We start from the raw sequence: 25,734 nt of genomic DNA on the forward strand, positions 1-25,734 counted from the left end.
AGTCATAATGGCAGACACGTTCTGGGGAAAAATCTACAACTGAGGCTACGGGTGTCGTGCGTCCTACATATAACATCCAGTGACGTCGGCTCTCGACGGAGGCCCTCGAGGGACAGCGTATCGACGTCATGGACGCAGGACACCGACGCTGAAAAAAAATTCTGAAGCAGCACAGCTGTGGACATTACTGTCAGAGATGTGGAATACGTCTGAGGAACATCCCATCGAAAGAACGTTACCAGGTAAGAAAGTAACTTGTTCTTCTTATTAAATGTTATAGGATCAAGCTTATAAATTGAGATGCGACTGTTGCTGATGCTCAAGAATTTTCTCCATACCAAGTTTATTGTGGAGTTTTCTAATAGAGGTATGGATTTGGATCTGCCATTTCGTAATGAAATAGTGTTACAGTAAGCTAAAATAAGCTACATATAAATAGGAGCCTCGCAGTATATGTTTTAGACACTGGGTGTCCACAATGAGTAAGCCTCAGTAAAGATCCAAAAGCCACAGTAAAACGTGATATGTCACGCCATCAAACAATGATGGTGAGGAGGAAGAAGGACATTACAGCGAGGGCAAAGGAGCACACGCAAGATAGAATTATTAGGCGAAAAACAGGCCCCACTTATTGCCAGACGAGCGGTGAGTCTGGAAGTGGCTGAGGAATCCTCCGACTATGATGCGGCACCAAAATTGTCAATTTTGCCTGTGCTATTTGTTTTATAGATTGAATTTCATTTGTTAGTACCACATTGAATCTGAAACGCATATATCGTTTCTTGCCTTTTTTTCTGGAAAGCCCAAGTAAGATTCCAGAGTTCCCACTTTTTTGTCGTAAGGCACAATCTGGGAATATAGTGTAGTTCTAATAACCGCATCAATGGTCATAGACAACTTTTTATTTTAACAGATTGCATATTGTCCCTCTAGATCATAGGTGTACTGTACATTTTATTCAAGATATCTAAGCTTTATAGATGAAATTCTGGTGGAAATCCCTTTAAGGAAGGAGGTGCCTACCCTGCCTTCCCTACCTAAAATGGTGTACAGATTGTGTTCAGTACTGAAGAAACTTTTTCTGAAAAGGGTCAGCTTTTTCCATTCCACCAGGCTTGCCAGTGACCGTAGTCCCAATTCGTACCTGATGGCTTCAAGTGTGATGCCTTTCGGAAGCTGGCCGAACAATTTTCTTCACATGACCGCTTCATACAGGACTAATTCAGATAATATCTATCCAAGCAGGGAATAGCTCCACTCCACATATCAGGCAAGGAATTGCCTGAGCCAAGTAGAATCGTATAGCTGGTAAAGCAGAGTACCTGCCATACGTGTTTATTTATTTTCATTTGACTCCCCAGCGCCATAGCTTTAGCCCTGAGATAGTTCCTAAAGAAGCCCTTGTTTGGATTTGAGATAATGGGGTGGCCCAGGTAGATCATACTTTCATTTGCCTGAAGGTTCACTTTATTAATAAACCATGCAAATTACATTTTTTGTGAGATCTGCTTAGTTTCAGTATTACAGCCTTTGGCGTATTAATTGCAAGATTATTTGGACTCATACATTCATTGTAGCTTTTAATCAACCTTTGTAGACCTATAGGCGTATGGTCTTTATAAAGTTGTCTGCATAGGTGGCCCAGGCTAACTTTAAGTTACCAATTTTCGGGGATGCCAAAGTAGATTTAGCTTGTGCCTTATGTACGTCTGAGACGTATAGGTTAAATAGAATAGGTGCCAATAGGCAACCTTGTCTTAGTCCATTACAAACAATTTTTTGCCAGGACATTACCCCGTCATTATTCACCCTTACTTAAATATATGAGTCCTTATGAAGGAAAATAATACGCTTAATAGGTCGTCCGGCATACCCACGTTTTTTAGTTGAGCCCATAGGGTTCTGCGGTCAACTAGAGCAAACACTCTGGATAGATCCATGGAAGCTATATTGATGTCATTCGAATTTTCTCTCCATGCCAATTTCTAGAGGCTTTTCAGTAGTAGACCTCTACCGTCAATACCCATTTGTTTGCGGAAATCCTGTTGAAAAATAGGTAATATGTTCATTTAATCATACCAATCCTCGACATGGTCTAGGACTATGGAGGCAAATATTTTCGAGTCAGCCTCCATCAATCATATGAGGCAGTAATTGGAAGGGGACAGTCTCCACTCCTTTATTATAAATGACTATTAGATAGGACATTTTCCAAGTCTTTAGATTTTTTTAGTGTTAGCTACATCGGTAAACAATATATACAAGATGTGTGACCATAGGGGCATGTTCTCCTTAAATATACAATAGGTCAATGAATTAGAAGAACTGGTCTTAGCTATTTTATCTTCTATCATATTCACAGAAAATACCAATTCATGAGGTGCATCTTAATTTACTCAGTCATGCAACACCCTTCTTTATATTGCTCCCCAAGGTAAGTGCACCATAAATCCTCTTTAATTAGGGTTAACTTGGAGGCAACATTGAGTCATTAATCAGACTCCAAAAGTTATGTGAGTCGCCTCTTTCAAGGAGTGCAACATGGCCTCATTGTCGTTTTGAAATAATGAATGTCTATAGGCTTTGATCCAATAATTCCATATAATGTTTTATATTTTTAATCCTAGCAATTTTAGCCTCCTCTTGCCCTTACTTCTTTATACCCATCTGATCTCTTTTGGTGAGGCCCCTTTCATATATTGGAGAATATAGTCAAATTTGTGTCGATGGGGAAGGCCACCAGGGGGCGCAGGCGAGATGGCTGCCTGAGCCGTGAGCTCCCCACACAGCCCTGGGAAATCTGGGGAGACATCATGGAAAAAGGGTTCCTTCTCGCAAATGGAGGCATGAAAATGCCTTTGGAACCAATGACCCACTGAAGGAAGCAAGCCCGAAGCTTGGAGCTGCTCCCTACGTCCAGAAGTGCCTCAGACTCTGCGGTGCCCCTCCCCCAGGGCCGCACTCCACGCGGCCGAAGGAGACGAGTGGAGGAGCGGTGCTGGGACACACCAGCAGTACCGTGCAACGCCTGCGTCCAGGACGCACAGTCGGGGGGGAACCACTCGGGGACTGAGGACGCTCCTTGTGCTTGGCGGGGCCGCCTGAGCCCGGAGGGGGCGCCTTCCCCTCCTCGGAACGTAGCCGCTCGACTCGCGGCCCCGAGCGGGGAGACACTGAGGAGTTGGGCCTGCGGGGGGAGAGGCGCAACACCAGAGGTTTCCCAGCTGCTCCCCCATGCCGAGGGAAGCTCTGGGGGCCATCCCCGACCACCAAGTGAACCCTCCCCTCTTCCCCTGGTGCTAACGCCGTGGTCCAGGCCAACGCGGGAGTGCACCCACACTGCAAGCCAAGAGGAGGGCAGGCACCCAGAAAGTTATACGCAAGGTCAGGAGGTGGCTCTGAGCGGATCCGGAGGGACAGGGGGGAGATTGGACACCCACGTCCCCTACAACACACGTGGGGTCCGGCCAGACCCACCAGTAGGCTGCTGTGGCCTAGGGGAAGAGCCACACGCCCAGGACAACTGGGAACCAAAACAGCTCAAAGCCTTCACAGGCAGATGTGGGGAGCACCCCTGGGTCTAGGCCCTCATCCCTGGAGGACCCCCAATGCCTGCCCTTCACTGGCTGCGGGGGACGGGTTACGTGGACCCTGTGACATACAGCTCCAGTAGGGTTACCCCGGCCTGGGCCTGTGCACGCTCATACCACAGCTGGCCGGGAGAACACAACTCGACCCACACAGCGGATGGGGGGCTCAGAGGGAGGTGCCCCCCAGTAGGTCGCTACCTTACGAAAACCCTCTTGAGTTGGGCCCTAAAGTCCTATCTGGATTGAGTACAACCGTGCCCCAAGGAGCACTGTGGATGGCATCCCATCCTGCCTTGGACAGGGCCCATATACATACACACACACACCCCCAGGAATCTTCTTGACCACAGAGTGCCCTACTCGCCCGCCAGTCACCACTTCTGACCCAGAGAGAGGTCGGGACCCCCACGCGGGGACCAGGACGCGGAGGCTGTGAGGGTACCCAGCGGCCCCCTAGAGATATAATCCCTCCCCGGAACTAACAACCGCAGGCATGGCGTCCTATCCACTGACATCGCCAGAGCTCCACCGAGGAGACACCCACTAATTTGTAAGCGGCACTCATTACCATGCACTGGCCATAGGGCGGTTGCCTCATCCTACTTGGACACAACTCCCATGAGTTGGAAGGAAGCCCTCTCCAAATACCAATTTTGCGCCGGCAAGGACGAGATGGCCACCGGGGGCCTTTCCACCCTGGCCCCAGATCTGATTCAAAACAATATCCAGATGATTCTAGAGGAAATCGGGGAGTAAGAACGGATATGGGAGCCAAGTTGCCAGACCTCACAAAGAAAGTAACTACCCTAGAAGACCGCATGGAGGGAGTCAAAAAGAACCAACTCTCCACAGCACTCCTGGAAACTCAAATGGAGGCAAGGTTCATGGAGGTGCAACGTCGCGAGGAGGAACTGCAATTCAAGGTCGACGACATGGAAAACAGGTAGAGGAGAAATAACTTGCGCATCTTTGACCTGACGGAATCTGATGGTGAGAGGTACACGACATCATACGGATTTATATTGGGAGCGGATGCCGGTGAGGAGATCATATTGGACAGAGTTCACCGGGCTGGAGGGGGGAGGCAAAGGCCCTAGCTCGGTGTTGGCACGACTATACTACTATAGGGACAAAGACAAGATCCTGGAAAAGGTCAAGAATCTGGGGAGCATACAATATGGGACTTTCGAATGGAAGAGGGTGAAGCATCATCGCGTGTCTGAGGAAGACATTCAGAGGGTCACAGAGGATCTGCTGAGCGAACGGCCCTTCCGGTGGCCGTGAAGGAGACGCTCGGGACCCCGTCTGCGGCCCTAGTGGCCCAGACATGTTCAGAGGCAAAGCAAAGGTGAAAGGGTCCCACAAGTTCCAAAAGACTAGACACCCCTCTTCGGCCTCCGAGCGACCCTTAAAGTGACGCTGAAATTATCTTCTAAGATTTGGGGGACTGTTGCTTTTGGTCGGATATCCCCGCGCAAGGGCATCGAAGATGTTGAGGGCTGAGGCTCCTAGACCCAATGGGCAAACGTCAGGTTGGTGTCAGGTTAGCTCCTAAGGTTGAGGAGCCAGTTGTTGATTCTTGACGGTTATCAAGGTGTTGATGGGCTTGTGGCCCGGTTGGAATTTCTATAATGTGGGCTAGGGGTGAGTCAAGTGATATCGACTTGGTCTCCACTGACAAATCTAGAGCGGGTATGGCCCGACATGAAGATTGAGATGGGAACCCCGGTGACTAAATTACCTGGGGCTGGGGAAGAGTAACTGGTGGTTCGTTGACTAACCCCAACATGCGTTGGGGGATGAAGACGAACGCCTTGAAAAGGGGGACGTGAGGGAGGGAACAAGAGGGGGGGAGGAAGGGGTAAGCGGTTCGTAGTGGAGACACCGGTTGGGGGAGAGGGGAATGGGAACACCCAGATCGAGCCATGGCCCTATGCTCCACAATGGGCTCTAGATCGGAAACATGCAGTAGGGTACAAAGAGAATGAGATCAAGGACAACAATGTTATGTTAATGTTAAAGGACATTTGTACCGCACACTATCACAACCGGAGTGGTTGAATGGAAGAATAGGTTCAGCATTGGTTGAAGGAAGAATAGGCACACTGAATGTTAAGTGCTTAAACTCTCAGAACAATAGATCTTTGATGAGAAACATGTTCCGCAAGCAACCGTTAATGGTCCTTTTTCTACAAGAAACCCACTACAAAGGGGTGGGCATTCTCCTCACAGAAATTGAAACCAAAAGGGGCTTTGGGGGGTAATTATTGGGGGTTAAGGGCACCTATGAGGGGGAACGAATTACACTGGCCACCCTATATGCACACAACTCGGACCAGATACGGTTTCTGACCCAGATTTTTAGGGTAATGGATGAATGGGCTGAGGGGGGCCATGATACTTGGTTGAGACTTCAACCTCATAAATGGACCCCCAACTGGACTGGTGGTCAGCGAGGGGGGCGGGGGCAAAGGGAGGCACCAGGGACAGCTTAGCCCTTCAGGGTCTCGTAAGGGACCATTACTGGGTGGATGTATGGCGCAGAGTTATTAGTGGCAAACTGGTCGCTACCCGTATCCCCAAGATTCTCTCGATGGCGGAAGGAAGGAAATGAAAAATTATTTTGAAACAAATGACAACGGGGAAACCGATATGGTGATGGTGTGGGAGGACGCGAAAGCCACTTTCCGGGGTCTCCTGATAGCTGAGGGTTCCAGGCGTAAGCAGGAAAGGTGTCTTATTGAAAAGAGGATCCAAGAAGAGTTGAGGGCCATGCGTGCTAGACTCAGCCTCGACTGGGAGGACCGAGAAGCCCTCCTGGAGGAAATGCAATAAAAAAAGACAGGCATTACACACGGTCTTCATAGGGGAAGTGGTAAAAACATTGAGGTACTCACGACAAAGATACTACGAACAGGGGGATAGTGTGTGGACTCTTCTGGCACGCTGGGCGAAGGGATGCGAAGTGGAAAGGAAGGTGGGACGACTCAGTGATAAAGGGGGCAATGAGTGCAAGAAGAGGGAGCAAATAGTGGAATGCTTCGCCGACTTCTACAGGGAGCTTTACTCCAAACAAGGGGATGAGTCACTGGAGGCGATTCGGGTGTACCTGGCCGAACACCCTCTACCCTGACTGACCGAGCCAGAGCGTCGGGGCCTTGATGGGGAAATATCAGAGGAAGAGGTGAATTGTGCCATCAAGAGGTTAAAAGCCGGTAAAGCCCTGGGGCGGAGGGGGGGCATATACACAGCGGATGTCTATACAATGTGCCAATCCATTTTGACTAAGCCGTTGACTAAATTGTTTAACTAAATCAGAAACGAAGACTCAATCCCTCCCACGTTCTTGCAGGCTCTAATTACTGTAATTCCTAAATCTGGCAAGGACCGGGCAGAGTGTGGCTCTTATATGCCGATCTCCCTTCTGAACCTGGATGCTAAGCTCTTCGCCAGAATCCTGGCGACACGACTAGAGAGATGCCTCCCCTGCTTGATCCACCCCGATCAGGTGGGATTCGTCCTCAATAGACAAGGCTCTGATAATATGCGAAAGGTCCTCCATGTGCTGAATTTGAGGGTGGTTCGTGAGAAGGGGGCCCTCCTGCTGGCTCTCGATGCAGAGAATGCCTTCGACAGGGTCAGCTGGGCCATTATGGGGGAGGTTTTCTCTTCTCTGGGGATGGGATCAAGGTGGCTAGGCTGGATGTCGGCGATATACTCCACTCCCACAGCCAAGGTAGTAGCAAACGGGACGGAATCAAAGGCTTTTTCCCTGGGGAGGGGCACAAGGCAGGAATGTCCTCTATCCCCCCTAATATGTGCGCTGGTCATTGAGCCATGGGCGATATCTGTCCGAAAAGACGAGGCAATTAATGGGGTAAGGATAGGAGATTCACATTGAAAGATCGGCCTGAGGTAGACTACATCGGAGGGCTCCACAGGGATGGGTTTCGATATCTGGGCGTTCAAGTGACACGCAGCCCTGACAACCTTTTCCCTGATAATTTTCACTCTGGTCAGAAGTGAAGAGGCGCATAGAAAGATGGCACGCCTCTACCTGGTGAAGATGGTGATTCTCCCCAAATTCCTATTCCTGTTGCAAATGCTCCCCGTGCAGGTACCCAAGACATTTCTAGCAGAAATAAAACGAGTCCTCCTGAGATACCTGTGGGCGGGCAAGAAACACAGGATCTGCTACGAGGTACTGACTAGGCCCAAGGAAGACGGTGGTGTGGGATTCCCGGAATTGGAGACATATTACAAGGCCTCCCAGTTGAGAGTGCTGATAGATCACTTCACCCCGGGGACGGAAAAACAGTGGGTAGCGAGGGACAACAAGGTCCTCGCCCCTGTTACGTTAGATGAGTGGCTATGGGTCCCCAGATCGCGCATCTCTAGAGGGATCCTGCACCACCCGGTGCGGGGGTCTTTTGGTCGGTGTGGAGAGAAGGGGGTTACTGTAGATGGCTGACAACCTGGCCATCTCCATTGAGTTGCATTAGGGGCCCCCCCATTCATAGACCAGATAGCCGAACCTGCCGCATTTCAACAATGGTATGAAGCCGGTCTTAGCAGGACAGGCCAGCTTTTGGTGGGGGGCTCCTTTGTACCCCTGGAAGATCTTGAGGAGGCCCTGGGGTTGGGCACCCTTTCATCGTTCCGCTATCTCCAGCTTAGGGGAGATCTCACCGAACCCTCATTGGGGGGAGGGGGCACCCACAGGAGGGACCTGACCGACTTTGAACCCGGTGCTCCAAGGGAGTGATATCCCGTCTCTACAAACTTCTCCTTCTGGCAGCACCAAGGGACCCCCACGTCAGCGCGGATACAATGGGAAAAGGACAAAAGGGGGGGGGGGGTAATTGACGATAAAAGATGGTCTAAATTGTGCATACGTGCCAACCGCTCAACAGCCTCGCTCCAATATCGACACCAGGCGCTGAAGGTACTCCATAGGTGGCACTATCCCCCGCAGAGGATTGCTAGGATGAGGGTGGGATATGAACCACACTGTTGGAAATGTTGGACGGTAAAAGGTGACTATACACATATATGGTGGAGGTGTCCGGTGGTCCAGACATATTGGGGTGAGGTTCTATCCTGGATTAAAGGAGTCGACGGGTGGGCAGAACCCTCTGTCCATGGCTCCTCCTCTTTGGAATTGATACGGGGGATGACCACGAGGACACCCAAGGCCATATATTACAGATCATGTTGGTGGCGGCTAGGTGTTGTCTGGCCCAGAAGTGGAAAAGTCCACACATGCCAGGAGAAAAAGAATGGGTCACCAAGGTCCCGGCTATTTACGATATGGAGTTCCTAACACACCTTATTGACAAATCTAAATCTAACATTGAATAAATGTGGCTCCCTTTTTTTGAAAAATATGGACTCCTGTGCTGAAGCGGCAGCATCGAATGTGGGGAACAACCCAAACTTGAAAGGCCGCCAGGAAAGGTATTGTGCAAAAATGCTGTGAAACACAAGTTATGTCTCATAGGGGCAACAAAACCGGGAACAAGACTCCAATGTGCAAGGGACTACCTGAATGTACCTTGAAATGTTTTCTGTGAGCTCGCCAGATGTTCCAGATACCTGTGCTCTATCTATGGCAGGGGGTGGGGGTGGGGGTGGGTTGGGAGAGGGTCACTGTTATAATCGTGTCAAGGAGAACAATGTTGATATATAATGCATAATGTTATAACCTAAAATGCCAATAAAATTTGATTTTCAAAAAAATGTGTGGGGATGTGTTCTTGCTTTGGGGAGTGTCTGGTCTTTCCTTTCCCCATAGGGGACATGGAGGTGGTGACATATTTATTGAAATTCAAAGTGTTATATGTACTCCTTTTAGCCTCTAAAGGGGAGCTCACGTAATCCTTTGAGAGGATCAAATTGAACATTACTATGTTACAATCCGTCTCCAACAGAAAATCCAAATGTGAGCTAAAGTGACAGTGGCTATCCTCATTCAAGGGGACAAAGCTGTATAAAAATGTTTGAGAAATTAAACCTCAAAGAACTTGTGCCATGACAGCCAGCCTTCTCAGCAGTCATAAATGACCAGCTCTGGACTTTTAAAGTAATTAAAACCATATGACTGTTACCAACCAGGAAGTGGAGATGCCATTTCATATTGTTATTTATCCTATGACCTGTAAAGAAAAGAAATATACTAGTTAAAAATTACATATGGAATCAGTTTTGTAAATTTTAATTGAAAGTTGTATAAAGTTACTTTTTCAATTTTTCAGGGTGAACAGCTCTATCTGAATGTAAACACATTTTTTATTTCCAAACTAGTCAAATGTTTGCGCAGAAATGTCAGGTGTTAATGATTCATATATCATAGCATCTGTTATTTTGAGATGGTAAAATATTTTTTGCTTAAAAGTATCAGTGTAAAATGTAAAAATCTGTAACACGTACATCACATTTGCCGAGATGAGAATTGCATTATTGGATTTAGGGTGAGGGCAATCTGATGAACCGATTAGTAACATGGTCACATGTGAGGAACATGTTTCAGAAGAATAGAATAGTTTAATGTAGAAATGGCCAAGATGACATAGCATAAAGTAGGAAGGAAACTGGGTGTGGAAGTAAGTTCCATTAGACTGCCCTGTTCATTAATATGCACAATAAGTAGTGAGATCTATGTGATCACTGCGCCGCCCGTAATTCTGCTGACGAAAAATGTTGAATGCAATAACGGCACAGAGAAGTGATCAGATAGATCACTTCTACCTGCCTGGCTTGGCCCACAATCCCTAAAACCTCAACCTCACCATCCCCCCACCACTTACCTTTATTGCAGTGCACTCCTGTGTGCGCTGCTGATATCTTTGTACCCCTGCAGCATCAGCTCCTCCTATTTATGTGGGGTGGTGGTGACGCTGCAGGGTACTTCCTTTAATCTTATCCTTGCTTACTTCAGTGGTAAGCGGGAGACACCCCCGCAAACCCCGTTACTGAGCCCAAGGAGAGCAGGGGGACACCCCCGCAACTCCTGATCTGCTTGAGTGCAGTAATGGGGGGGTTGGGATTTTTGTACCGCCCTCAGGCGCAATTGTAGTAATGTCATCACAATGGTGGCGACATTATGGTAAAATACAGTTTAGTGTGATGCTCCTTTTGCAACATTGTGCAATCGGATACACTGGCCAAATAGATTAGAGAAATAATACACACCTTTAACCAGGGAGGTTTCCAATCTATGAGAAGTCCACTGACTGATGGATGGCAAGAATGAAAGGAGAATTGACTGCACCAGAAAGAATGGAATAGATTTCTTTCTTTTGGATCTATTTTGGATGTCTAGCATAGCACTTTGTTACGCCTACCTGGAATTTATACCCCAAGCCCTCTTCAGTGGAAGAGCCGACAGGCCCGATAAAGAAAGGTGAAAACCAATCTGTGGAGGGAATGTGATGAATCCAATGGAGTCATCACTGATCTCACGGCAGTAAACTAATCATGTGACCAGGGGATGGCTGCCACTACCCGACACTGGGGCTGGCTATATGAGGTAGGATCACATGGGAGGAGACCACCTCCAGGGAGATGTTATGAATTGGTAACCCCCATTTGCCCATGAAGAGAATCCTAAGATACCCAATACTCTAAAACATCTATACCCCACCACACCCTTTTAGGGAAAATAGAGAAACCTTTTCACAAAACCCTATAGACCAAACTTCCATCCCTGGTCTAAAACATAAAAACTCCAAAACAACCATTTCCAGTTCTAATTATCCACCATATAGAACTGGCTCATCGTTCAGAACTGTTGAAAGATCTGTATCAGTCAACATCGATGGACTCCTTTTCCCACAATCACCCAAGTAATCGGACAAGGAAGAAGGAAAGAAAAATGCAGAGCAGAGGGACCTTCAGGCTCAATGAGCATTCTAGTTGTTTCCGGAATTCACCAGTACGCAGGACATTTAAAGAACGAGGGCAATCTCTTTGAGGTTGCTGACGTTTGGGAGAAGGCGTTGCACCTCTCTGCGAATCTTGTGAAGTTTGGAAACATGTACTGGTGTGGTCGAGCGGCTCGTCGGAGCGGAAGCAGAGGAACACTAAGAGGATGAGACGCGCCAGGAGCCAGCAACCGAAGAAGCCAGCGTTTCACCAAACGGGACCTGGTGTGAAGAGGCAAAGCCGAGAGAGAGACCGGAACGATGTGAGAGCAGTCAATAGTGGAAATCAGACGGCAAACCTTTGCTAGGCATGAATGACTACGCCAAGTCGGTGAGTCGGCCTAGTCATAGTAGGAAACCAGGGGCATTTCAGCATCACACCAAGCTCAAACTATAACAATTTAACCCAGAGAAACATAGACAAAGAGACTGATTGAAAACCACAGAGGCATATTGCAAATAAGGACCTCCGCCATATATGAATGTATGGAATTCAAATTTGGGGGGTGGGGAATCCCAAATCGAAAGATGAATCAAGGACATGTGATATACCAAAAACGGTATGTTTAACTGTGGTAATAAAAGAGGAACCACGTGTGAATATAAGAAGTCCTGGCAGGTGAGTAAACCAGTGTGTGTTATAATGGAGGAACATCCAGTCGAAAGAACTTTACCCGGGGTAAGTAACGTGTTCATCTGCGGCTGTGACTCCATAACCGATGGCCTCTCGGAATCTGTCCACAGAGCTGATTCCGGAAAATCCATTTTAACGGGTAAAGGTTAAACCATTCTCTGAATTAGTCACTGAAACTACCAGAGCATTGATATCCTCCTTAGCGAAATGAAAATGTTTTAGGCTGAGGTATAGCTGGATTGCACATAAGGAACTAGCTAAAATTGATTTGAGCTGGCATTTCATGTTATCCACTCCTTATTCCTGTTCTTTTACTTGACAGAGTGATGATTCAGAAGAAGCCGCCGAGATGGAAATGTAAGTAGTCAAATATGCATATCTAGTTGGAGATCCTTTTCCTAGTCAACAAATTTATGAACGGTCTTACTCCTCAGTACCTGGCTGACTGTACCTATATAACCACCCTCTTGTGCACTCACCATTTCACATCCTCCCTTTAACTTCTCTTCCGCACCTTTTGCCTACTTGCCCTGCTACATTAGAACAGTCTGCCCATCAGTCGAAGCTCACCAACTCAAAATGTCTTCAAAGCTTTGCTTAAACATCACCTACTGGCCAAAGAGGGAGCATCCCTGCACCCTCCCTCATCCTTCCTACCTGACCTACCACTCCCTCCAGTGCTGCGTAATGCAGTTATCTATATTTGTATAGCACTCTTTAGTAAACAGCCAAAGTGTAAGTGGAACGCTTGTCGAAATGTGCAATAGCTTGATGTACTATACAATATAGCATGCAATTTTATTTTTGGTGCTAGTAATCTTGACCAAAGAAATAGTGAATCTAGTCAGAATTTTAGGAGATCAACCATAAATACATAATATGACACATATGTAAGTAGAATGAATATCAAATGCAATTCACATATTTTCATCACTTTTAATCAGATGTCACTTTACCGTTTAATGGTTCCATATGGTCATAATGTCCGTTTACGGAATCTAGTACATTCATGGTTTTGTGCTGAAATGTTAATTTTTGTGACATTACGGGCAAATGCTACCTTTTACGGATCTCCTAGCACTCGTTTGCTAGTCATTAAAATCTTATCCTTTCTTGCGCTCGTGCCTGAATTCTCCCTAAAATTTATCTTCCACCCCGATCTGCCAGCACCCACTCACACCACCAGACTTTATCATGCACTCAACCAAAGCCCACAACATTTAGAGTCCTGTTGGACAGTGTTAGGCAGAAACCTGTGCAGTTCCCTTGGGGAACACTGCAAAAGATTTAAGACTACAGGTATAGCAGTAAACCCACTTGGTAGCAGTCTGCACCACCCAGATTTACCTGGTAGCTGTGGCTGAGCAGTCAGACTTCCCTCAAGAAGAGTTAGGCAGTATGCAAAGTATACACAATATGTACTCAGACACAATAGCACAAGCAAACACTGACCAGAGCTTGGTTTCAAAGGTATATAGTTATTTATTTTTAAGAACACATAAGTTGAAAACACTCTAGCAAAGTATAGTAAAACCACTTCAAACACAGTTATAATAAAAGCAGTTTCAACCCTTACTCCTATCTAGCCAACTCTAAGTTAACATCACATAATTAAAACAGAGGTGAGTGCTTAACGTTAGATGACACTCTAGTAGGTTCAAGAAAGGGATAAAAAAGAAACAGAAATGGGTTAAACACACCACTCTAAGGTCCAGAACACTTGCAATAGGCTCAAAGAAGCACAAAGTCACAGGTGAGCAAAAGTCACTAGGCAGGGCCCACTCTTAGAGTAGCCGGAGCGAAAATGTGCCCAAGATCACACTGTTATTAGGGATTCAAAGTCTTGCAAAGAGTTAGAAAGAGTTTAGAGTGGTTTAGAAAGTTTAGCCAGGGTGTCCCAGGCACTCCCAGGGTCGAAAGCCGGGGGCTAAATCTACCCCGTACAGTCGGTAGCAAGGGAAGCCAGGCGGAACACGGTACCTTAAGCGGAAAGGATCCTCCAGCGGTGGCAGTTGTTCCAGGCAGTGGCAGCAAGGCTCGACGTCGGTCAGGGGAGAAGAAGTTCTCGCTGAAGAGCAGAAGAAGAAGGTCGTTGCACTGCCCGGGAAGAAACCAGCCGCGGAGTCCTCCGGTTAAAGGGTTGTACCGACTTTCGTGGTTGGGGTAAAAGTGGTGGGGTTCCGGTTGCCGGGGTGCTTGGCACTGGCAAGGCGGCCACGAGATACCTCGAGAAGCGAAAAGAAGGCGAAAACTGGTTGTCCCCACCAGTCAAGGGAAGGAGCCACTCCGTTAAGAGTTCTCCTCGGTCGTCGGGAAAAGTGGTGAGACGGTTCAGCAGGGCTCCACCGGGTGGTGTCGTCGAAGCAGGTCGGCTCAGCTCTTTCCTCGTCGGATTCTTGGTCCTGTGGCGACTTCTGAAGTTCCAGTCCCCAAAGCCCTGCTTTTATGCAGCAAACCCCCATTCACCCAGCCTAGCTGTCACTCAAACATGCTAAGTGGTGAGCCGGCCGGCTCACCACTTGGGCCAATCAGGACGGAGTGCGACTTGAGTTACCAAGGTAACTCAGTCCAGGGTGCCTAAATCCCCCTCCACCCCTCCTAAGTACCCCAGACAGAGTGGCACCACTTTGGAGGGCTTCTGTGGAGAAGCCCGCCAAAAGTGGAACAAAGGGCTCCACTTTGGGTCAGAGTTACAGAGGCGAACGCCAACGCCATTTTAGAATCAAGTTTTGGCAAAAAATCCCAACCGGAGTTATAATAATAAATATATAAACCGGCGGTATGTTTAAGGCTACCGTAAATAAATAATTAAATGTGTTAGCCTAAAACAATGGGAAATCCCATAGGGAAATATTCGCCGTCGAATATAAAAAGTAGTTTCCACTGCCACCAGCCAAAACTCGATCAGGGGGGACGGAGACGTGCCCCCTCGACTAACAGACCCTGGGGCAATCGAATTGCCCCAGCCAGTACGTCCACAATATGATGGTTTGTACTGGTTCTGTTCAGGATTCAAGACTAGCAAAGTCTTTGGTGACTTTACATGCCCTGGGAGACAGTAGTCAGTCCCAGGGTATGGAGTCTATGTTGGGGAGTCCCTAGGACACCCCTGGGTCACGGCACAGAGGGTGCTGTGTAACCCACATCACAAAAATACATGAGGCCCTATGGGGTAAAAGACCCCATAGCCCATTCAACACAAGGTTTAACCAAGAAAACACACTTCAACATGTCCAAGAGTGAGGGTAAAAGAGTCTCACTCTTGGCAGGAGAAAAAAAAGAAACCCCAGAAATCCAGCAAAGCTGCTGGGGGACTCACTAGGTAGGGAAATTCAGCCTAAACAGAGAATTCTCCCTAACAGACAGTGACTCTAAACTACAGCATCTCCACTACCACCACCGCTGCTAGGATCAAGCTAAGTTGCTCCAGGAACATCCATCCATTGTGCATCTCACCTGTAGTGTTAGGCGTATTGAATACTGCTCTAACCTCTTACTAGGTATCCATCTTTACTCCCGTTCAGATGGATTTTCAGAATCTACTCTGTGGGCTGATTGAGGCCTTCCTATCTTGGTGTACAGGAAGAGACGCTCATGTCCAGCCAAAATATCAAGGAAGTTTGAGTGGTAAGGCTTGAAGCTTGGGAGTGGTGAATGGTTCAGTCATCGCACACTCTTTAACACAGGTCAGGCAGAATGTATAAAAATACAACTATTTTCTTAGGCCTTGGACAATTTCTTAGCAATTAAAAACCACAGTTAACTATTTCACTATAAGTACACTATTTATACATACAATAATCACTTTTTGAGTGCTCTGACTACGGAGTGTAAACACTTTACATTCGAACACTGCACAGTCTGAGCAAAGGTAGTGCAGCAGAATAGGTGAATAGAGTACAAGGTTAGTAAGAACCAAATTAGCACACTAATACCTATGAAAGAAAGGAGGTAGAAACACTATACACAGCCTTATTTAAAAAAGGCACTCCATTTTACAAAGTCCTTCCATAGCTAGAAAACTGGTGACCTAGTGCTCTTGGAGTTACAGGTACCAGTGCAGTTGTTTTTAGAAGGCAACAAGCCTTTGAAGCAGGGATGCACATTTGGTTACGCTGGAGGGAACAATTTACCACACAAGTCTCATACAGCAGGCCGGACTGTACATGGGGGATGAACAGGTAATGGGGTACATTGGTGTGCAAATTTGCGTAAAAGTGTAAACCATGGGCAATATCCCATTACAAAGTGCAGAGAAATGCATGGAAATCTTACCATCTGAGACACAGTACCAGAGGGCAATACAGCGCAAGGACTGCAAAATGTGTTTAGGGTTGGATTTAGTAAGGGACTCAGGGAGTGGGAGGAGATGCTGGGATGGGGAAAGAATACAAGTAATTTGCAAGTGAGAAGGCACACCAGATCCCGTTCTAAAGCACTTGCTTTGAGAAAGTGGCTAAAAAGGGCTTTTCTAGTGCCATAACCGATATATGCCATTCACAATACTGTTGCTACTCTGGGATGGTGTCGCAGATTAGGGACAATGTGCCATATCTGCCCAGCAACTGACACGCTTTGGCATGGATGTACACTGGAACTAGACAGTCCCAGCCCCCACATCCGTCTCTCACTCTCACACACAGACATACTTCCACTTTCTCCAGGTAAGGGCTTCTCCAGCATGGGGTCTGGCATGGATTCAAATGCTCATGAAGATTCCCGGTCGTCAGGCTGGGAATCCTCAGTAAAAGGAAAAACAGTTTCACTTTTACTTACAAACTGTCTTTCTCCTATAAACCAATCACTGAGCTCTGGGTCACACTGCCCCAGCCAATGACTGCCCTCTCCTTAAGCCCCTCTTCTGGCAGCCATTGTCAGATTTTTACCGCAGGTTCAAGTGTTGGGTGTCCTTGTGTTTTGCTTCGAGAACTTTTCTACGTTATGCCGCTTTTTCGAAAAAAAAGTTCCTGTTTTTGTCAAATAGAGCATGTGTGCTCTTTTGCTCGGCAAGCAGGTTTCAGTGTTTTTCAACGCCCCTCAATGGCGAGAATCGTCGAGAGGATCATCGAATATTCCAGAAGGACGTTGGGCCTACGCTGCATGCCAGCCCATGTCGGAGGAGAAGGAGGGAGGCTCCCTCTTCAAGCTCTGCTCCTGCTGTGGATTGAGGAACGTGTTTGTGGAGGACAAACATTCCTCCGTGCCTCTGTCTCCATTCGGACCACAGGGAAGCGGATTGTGAAATCTGCCTGGTTTCTCGAAGCGCACAGTCAAGGATCGTCACAGTAGGTTGGCAGCGTGGATCAATGCCAAGGCCTCTACCCTGCGCGGCAAGCAGGGGCATGCCTCACCCAGGACCGGCTGGTCTGGGGAGCAGGCTTCTAAGTCCTATGAGGGCGCTCAATCTGTGAGGGTCTAAAACAAGGCCAAGCACTGCAAGTCTGTTTACATTGAAGTTGCTGCGCAACCGGGTCCTGCTACGGGCAGGGCACGCTCATCTTCACCGTCTGCCTCCATTTCCAGCCACCGCACCAGCTCCTCCTCGAAGAGAAAATCGGCTAACCCAGGGAAGCTGCGGGAGAAGCCGGAGAAGACCAAGGCGCAGGCAAAGGTGTCCGACCTGCCCATGAAAGCCCACATGGACCAGGTGAAGTCATCCTCGAAGATCGAGCTGGTGGCAGCCGCCTTCTCGATGGCGAAAGGGGCTGACCCGGTCCATGGTACCCCAACGGCGCCCAGAGAGGCCCGAGGCGGGAGGCCTCGGCCAAGCCAGCAGAGAGAACGCTGGAGAAGAGGATGCCATCCATAAACCCGACCCCTCAGGATGCATAAAAGTGGGACGGAGGAGTGGAGGCCTCAACCATGCTCCGGGACACAGATATTTCTTTCTCATACGGGGACCTGGTGTCCGTTCACACGGTCACGGAGGACATGGGGAACGACAACGGCAGAAATGCTGAGGACGATGATGGCGGAATCGCAGAGGGGGCGTCGACGAAGGCAGAATCACTGACGTGGGAGTTGGGCTCAGCAAGCTTACCACACCCCCTCCCAACACCTCCCCGGGACAGACCGCGGGACATACTTTCAACTCTCCACAGACTGGTGTCAAATGGCAAATACGGACGACGACGGCTGCGTTTCTCCACGACCGATGGCTTCTCCCCCGGATGAAGTGGGGTCGTTCCACACCATGGTCGCCAGCCCATCTGAGCTCTTCCAGCTAATGCCAGAAGAGACCAAGAAGGAAGGTTTCCTTTACCAATGACGTGAGGCCAAAAGGAAGACCATTCTAGCTGTGCCTCTCCTGGATGACGTTTGTGATGAGGGCATGGCACTGATGAGAAAACCGGCCTCCGCCCTGGCGAAGAGGGACATGCTGGAAAAGAAGTACTCGGTGTTAGGCAGAATTATATGCAGTACCCTTTAGAAACACTACACACAATTAAGAATACAAGTGACAGTACAATTTCACCTTTGGTACAAGCCTGTACTACACAGTTATAGTGGTAGCAGTAGCGGAGCAACCAGACTTATCTCAAGTGTAAGTGAGCAGTACACATAGTTACACAAAGGACAGCAATTACTATGATTCAGGCAAACACTGACTCAAGGTTTCTAAGTAAAAGAATATATATTTATTTACTCAACAGTTGTATAAGTTCCCTTAGGGAGCACTACAGAAGATTAGGACTACAGGTGAGAGCAATAAATCCCCTTTGGTATCAGTCTGTACCACAAAGATTTAGTTGGTAGCTATGGCTGAGCAGTCAGACTTATCTCAAGAGGGAGATGAGCAGTATTCAGGGTTTACACAATAGGCCTACAGTACTATGGCACAAGGAAACACTGACCAAAACTTTGTATTAAAAAGAATATATATTTATTTTACACACTTCTAGTTAAACACACTTATCACAGTTATTAAGCAAGTTAAATTCAGTCAAAGAAAGTATACACAACTCCCTAGTTAAATTGTAGACAAGTTTGAGCAAGAGCGAAAACTGAGCAAAACGGCACAGTGAAAACCAAACACAAATGGCACTATAGCAATTTCTCACAAGGGAGGGAAAGCACAAGTTATACAGAAATATCTTCTTACACACCCTAGCAACTCTTCCCATAAGTTTGTGAACAAGTTTAGGCAAGGCAGTACTTTAGCATAAAGAATACTTAAATGAAAACCGAGCAAAATGGCACTTCACAGGTTATAAAAGTGGGAAGGAAAAGGTGGTTATAAGAAGTAGGTGCACCAACACAGTTCTAGTTGAGAAGCAATCTAGAGAAGGCCGTTTTAACAAATATAGCTAAAGTCAATAGGCCTGTGCCAGAGTCCGTGGTACAGGGCAAGGGCCCAGGAGCAAAATGTTCTTGTAACTGCAGTCAATCTTTGGTTAACGATTTGAAAAGGTGGATGCAGAAGGTGAAAGACAATGTTATGAGAGGGGCGGCCAACCCAACAGGTAGGTAAAAGATTTAAAACACCTTTAGCTCTACCACGCAGAAAGGGCGGCCTGACGGAACAATGTACCTTTTAAAATGAATAAGTGGCTCCTGCGGTGGCGGTTGTTCCTGGTAGTTCCTGCAGTTCGAGGGATCCAGCAGAGGAAGAGAGGCTCTCGTCGTGGAGGAAGGTTCGAGTTATTGCACTACCCAGGGATGAAACCAGCCGCGGTGCTGCCCTGACGAATAAAAGGTACACTCCTTTAAATCGCGGTCCGGGTGGACGGGTGCCTGGCTATCTGGTCTCCGAGTACAGGGTACTGGCGATTCGACCAGGGCAGGTCCAGGAAGGCTATTGGCAAACTGGTTGGCCCCACCAGCTCAAGGGAAAAAGGCTCTTGCAGATGAAGATCTTCTCTCGTCGTGTGGAGAAAAGTGGTGAGATGCTGCAGCAGGGCTTCACCGGTGGTTCAGTTGTTGCAGGTGTCTTTGGCTTCTCTCCTCTTCGGCTTCTTAGTTCCAGTGGCGACGTCTTGCTGTTCCAGTCCTCAGGACCCTGCTTTTATGCAAAAAGATCCCCATTCATACAGCCTAGCTATCACTCACAACGAGGAGTGGTCATCTTGGCGGGAGACCCTCCATCCTATCAGGATAGAGGGCGACATGGGTTGCTGAGGCAACCCTGTCCAGGTGTCCTACTCCCCCTCCCACACAATGGACCTACCCCAGACTCGATGGCGCCGAAAGGAGGGCTTCTTGGTAGAAGCCCGCCAAAAGGAGGAACAAAGGATCCCCGACCTGGGTTAGGAGTTTAGAGAAAGACACGAAAAAGAATTTATATTAAAGTTCTGGCAAAACCTACCGGAGTAAGTGAATATTAAAATAAACCGGCGGCATGTTAGAGGCTGTCAGAAATTGTGGTAGCCTCGAACAATGGAAAAATCCCATAGGAAACTATTTGCGGTCGGATATTTACGGTAGTAACCACTGCCACCAGCCAGAAACTTTTGAGAGAGGGACTGTACGGTACCCTCTTGAAAATGAACATAAGGGAACTATTAACCCTTTCCATTACCTCCATAGTAAGATGGGTTGTACTGGTTTAGTTCGTAAAAATTAACTAGTAAAGTCAATGGGGACTTTACATGCCCTGGGAGACAGTCAGTCCCAGGATATGGAGTCTATGTTTGGGGGTCGCTACGACACCCCTGTGTCACTGCACAGAGGGTGCTGTGTAACACGTGTGAATAAAGATGGTTCCTATGGAGGTGAGAAAAACCCCATAGACATTAAACACAAAAATAGCCTGGAAAAAGTCTCACTCTTAGCAGGAGAAAAAAATAAAACCTTCAAAACCAGCAAAGCTGCTGGGTGACTCTATAGGTAAGGGAAATTAGCCATAGAATGAGAATTCTCCCTAACAGATGGAACAAGTCGCCAGGTAGTCATTAACGTCCTTAGTCATGGACGGCCACCAAGACCAACGTCGTAGGGATTCCAGGGTTTTCTGTTGTCTTGGATGGGCAGCAATGACAGAATTGTGGGCCCAGTTCAGTACATGATTACAGGCCTTCTCGGGAGATATGAACACTCAACCTTGTATAAACGGCTGCCCCTGGACAATGTCCAGATTAAGAACAGAAACCTCAGTAGGGTGTGACGAAACCCATTCCTCCATGGGGGACCGCAGGGACGACTGAACAGAACACCCACACACCACCCTGTTAGGGAGGAGAAGAAGCGGCGCCTTATGCAATGGAGGATTGTCCGCATGCAAACTGGAAAGCGCGGCAGCAGAAGCGTGGAATTTAGCCGGGCGATATGTGATAGAGAACTGGAACTGTGAAAAGAAAAGATGCCAACGGTCTGTCACTGAGGCACTTCATAGATTGGAATGCCGGGAGACTCTGATGATCTGAGTAGACTGTGAAAGGTGCCGGGCACCTAACAAGTGGCGTCTCCATTTGTCAAATGCATCTCTAATGGCCAGCAATTCGCGCTCTATGATGCTATAGTTCCTCTCATAGGCGGACAGCTTCCTGGAATAATAGGCGACAGGATGTACCTCGCCTGAGTGATTCCCGCTCTCCCGTCCCCAACCCCACTCCCAGGGCCACTGATTTTCCATAGTTAATGGCAAACCCTACTACCCTCCCAAACATATGAATCTCAGCGAGTGCTGGCTTCAATGAAGTGGAGGATCCGGGTTTATAATGTCAGGAAGGACGCCTGCCAAGCGGTTTGCCAGAATTTTGGAATATATGTTGGCATCAAGGTTTAATAGTGAGATGGATCTGTATGAATTATTGTCCCTGGGGTCTTTCCCTGGCTTAAGGATGAGGACTGTGATGGATTCCTGCATGGATGGGGTGATAGTTCCTGAGGTGGTAAAGGAGTTAAATAAGGTTGTGAGAGGCGCTATAAGTTGCGGGTGAAACATTTTGTAAAACTGCGTTGTGTATCCGTCTGGGCCCGAGGCTCTTAATAGCTGCGTCGATCTCCTCACTTGTGATAGGAGCCTCGAGGCTCTCTCTCGCCGTGTCCTTGAGGGGAGGAAGAGCATCCCTTGTAAGTAGTTCTGTTCATAATTCGGGGTCCAGTTTTTGCGTTTGCAGGTGGCCTCCACTTCGTGGACCTCGTTCTCCAGGGTTATGCAAGTTTGTCGCCTGTGTTTATGAAAGGCTGCTTCCTGGGCGATCAGGTCTCCTCGCACCACTGCTTTCATAATATCCCAGGTGTTGGCTGGGAAAGTGTCCTCGTTCCGGTTTTCCCTGAAGAAACTCCTGATAGTCTTAGCTATTGAGTCCCTTAGTGACATATCGTTGAGGACATGGTCATATAGATTCCTTCGGCGACGGGGAGGAGGGTCAGGGTCGTGGGTCCGGAGCGACAGGTGCGTGGTCGGCAAGCACCCTGGGGCCAATGATGACGTCAGCGAATGCCAAAACCTGGGGGGAGACCAGCAGAAGGTCGATCTGAGAATAGGTTCTGTGGACATATGAGTAGAAAGAGAAGTCTTTCGTTGGGATGTAGCACTCTCCATGTGTCGACCACATCCAGAGCCCTGAACAGTTGGAGAAGGCCCGCCGGCAGCTTACAGTCTGTGGGCCGGGGGATGCGATTTGTCATTAAGCGGGTCGGGGACCCCGTTGAAGTCTCCTCTGATAGTCTGACCCTCGATGAACTGGGGGAGAGATCCTTCCTTCTCCAGCATGGGGTCTGCCATGGATTCACATGCTCATGAATATTCCCCGTCGTCAGGCTGGGAATCCTCGGTAAAGAAAAAACCAGTTTCGTTTCTGATCTGTCTTTCGTAGTAACAACCAATCACTGGTCTCTGCGTCATACTGACCACAGCCAATGACTGCCCTCTACCTAAGCACCGCCTCTGGCAGCCATCTTCAGATTTTTACCGCACGTTCATGTGTTGGGATCCTCGTGCTATTGCTCTCGAGCGTTAGTGCTATTTTTTCACGTTTTTTTCTCAAAACTTCGTTTTTTCCGGTCAAAAGAGCCTCAAGCTCCACCGACTCTCCATCCGATCAACAGGGACCCGTGTCGGATTCGTCTGCGCCCCTCAAGGGTGAAGATTTCGTCGAGCTACGTTTTGGAGGACTCCAGAAGCTTCTCAGGCCCGGACATGGCCCAGGAGAAGGGAAGCTCGACGCCCGGAAAGCTGTTCAGGGTCTGCCCTGGATGCCAGCTGCAGAACGTCTTTAAGGAGGACGAACACTCCTTTTGTCTCTACTGCTTACATGAGGACAAGACGCACGTGGAGAAGGACTGTGCGTTTTGCGGCAATATGTCGGAGCGGACCATGAAGGACCGCCACCAACGCCTCGCCAACTGGCTGGAAGGGAAGAGCCCGTCAGGCGAGAAGAAGAGGAAGAAATCCGAGCGGTCTTCTAAGACCTTTGAGGACGCCCCGGCGACCGGGGTCCAACACAAGGCCAAGCACCGCGAGTCCGCTGGCACCGGGAGCGCCGAACGGTCGGGCTCTACGGGCGCCAGGCAGGGCGCACCCTCCCCGGCACCTTCAGCCACGAGCCAACGCTCTGGGTCGGGTAAGAGGAAGGCCGAGCACCCGGCGAAGCTCCTGGAGAGGCCCCAGTCGAGCTCGAAGGCCCCATCGGAGGGGGAGCGAGGCAGTGTCCCCCCGCCCCTCAAGGATATGGCGGTGAGCGCACCTAAGGTGGTGAAGGCCTTAATCCATCCGGCCAAGCCCTCTATCGATACTGTCGCGGCGGCCCTGGCTCGGCCTGTGGAGGCTACACCAGTGGTGGCGACCTCGGGGCTCAGTCTCCCTGCCACCTCGGAGGGAGTCCTCTTTTGTGCCCATCGATAGGACCCCCGTGAAATCCCCGGCGGGGAAGAAAAAGGGGGGGCAGGGCGTCGTCGTAGATTCGGCCTCAGAGGAAGAGCTGATCAAGGTCTTAAGCCACGGCCTTGGCGTGGATGAAGACCGGCCCGTCGGGATGGATCCCGACGCAGGTGACGACGACAGCGTCGAGGGTGCCGACGGGGCCCCTGATCGCCCGTCGGATTCCCCTCTGCCAGCGCCGCAAGACAACTCGGCGGCCATTTTGTTGGCTATACAGTCCTTATGCTCAGAGATAAGGACGAGACTACCGTTGCCGACGGAGAAACCTCTCCCGTCGGGGGATCCTGAACCGGGACCTTCTGGTGTTCCCCTGTCCAAGAAAAGGATTCGCCCTCCACCTCCTTTTCAGCCGTCGCGACCCGTCCAGCCCTCCTCCCCGTCCACCCGAGGGGATGATATGGGGACTGACACGGCAGCGACGGGTACGGACGACGAGGTATACGACGAGGATCTCCCGTCGTCACCTCCCACCAGGGCTTCTCCGCCCAACGAGATTGGATCGTTCCACTCCATGATCGCCAGGGCATCCGAGCTTTTCCAACTCTGCCCTGAGGAGAAGAAAAAGGAAGGATTCCTTTATCAACGGCGCGAGGCCAAGAGGAAGACGGTCCTCGCGGTGCCTCTATTGGACGACATTTGGGATGAGGGCCTCGCCCTCCTCAAGAACCCTTCCACGACGCCAGCTAGAAGAGACCGGTACGAGAAGAAGTACCGGGTCCCGGACACGGCCCCCCTGTGCCTCCGGGCGCAGCCTACCCCGGACTCCGTCGTCTCCGCGGCGGCCACGAAGAAAGCGGGGGGGTGCGGCCTCCACATGGACTTCCCCACCGGACGGCGAGGGAAAGAAATTGGACGCTATGGGACGCAGGGTCATCTCGTCTGCAGCAACGACGATTAAAGCGGCCAACGCCTTGGCTATCGTGGCCCGCTACGACAGGGAGCTATGGTTCAAACTGGCTCCCCTGCTGGACTTCCTACCGGACGACAAGAGGGCGGATGCCCTGGAGATCCTACAGGAAGGTGAGGGGGCGTCGGACCACGCCATCACTATTGCGACGGACATCGCCGACACTGGGTTTCGTCAGTTGGGCAACGGCGTGTGCCTTAGGCGGCGTGGATGGCTCAAGGCTACGGACTTCCGTCAAGACATACAGACCAGAGTCCTGGACATGCCGTTCGATGGGAACAACCTGTTTGGGAAAACAGTGGACGATTCCCTTCAGGTCATTAAAGCGGACACCGAGACGGCCCAGGCCCTTGGGGTTCTACAGCAACGACGGACGCCCTTTCGGAGCAGCGGAGGCAAGGGCGCCTCCAAAGGTTCCGGCGGCGGTTTCTCTACCTACCGTCAAGCGGCCCGCTCGTCGTCTCAGGAGGCCTACAGAGGACGAGGCAAGTCTGGCGGACCCCGCCGTCGTCGCCAAGGAGGTCAAGGCGGCAAAGCCTTGTCGAAACAGGATTGAACCGGCCGTGGGGTCGGGCCCCCACCGAAGCACCCCGGTGGGAGGCCGGCTGGCGAGCTTCGTCAGCGTGTGGGAGTCCATCTCCACCGACCGTTGGGTGCTGGACGCCTTAGCCCGGGACCACGTGCTCGAGTTTCAAAGAAGGTGCCCGGGCGTCACCCCCATGGCCAGGAAAGAGCTTCAGGTCCATCAGCTTCTCCTGGAGGTAAAGGCGTTGCTCAGGAAGGGCGCCATCAAACTCGTCCCAAAGAGGCTTCGGGGCTCCGGAGATTACTCGAGATACTTCCTCGTGAAGAAGAAG

The 25,734-nt window shown here is 49.4% G+C and overlaps 1 protein-coding gene across 6 annotated transcripts in view; it reads left to right on the plus strand.

Annotated features, from left to right (window-relative positions):
* Window positions 1-25,734, plus strand: part of LOC138516848 (zinc finger protein 638-like) — a 1,099,812-nt gene that overhangs the window by 438,572 nt on the left and 635,506 nt on the right. For all 6 annotated transcript variants that reach the window (XM_069632280.1, XM_069632282.1, XM_069632284.1 and 3 more), the window contains exon 10: window positions 12,469-12,503. In XM_069632280.1, coding sequence (XP_069488381.1) covers window positions 12,469-12,503 — 35 coding nt within the window. The remainder of the gene's footprint in view (window positions 1-12,468; window positions 12,504-25,734) is intronic.

The sequence above is a fragment of the Ambystoma mexicanum genome, chromosome 6q, assembly GCF_040938575.1.
Source record: "Ambystoma mexicanum isolate Mex_15411 chromosome 6q, UKY_AmexF1_1, whole genome shotgun sequence".
Taxonomy (NCBI): domain Eukaryota; kingdom Metazoa; phylum Chordata; class Amphibia; order Caudata; family Ambystomatidae; genus Ambystoma; species Ambystoma mexicanum.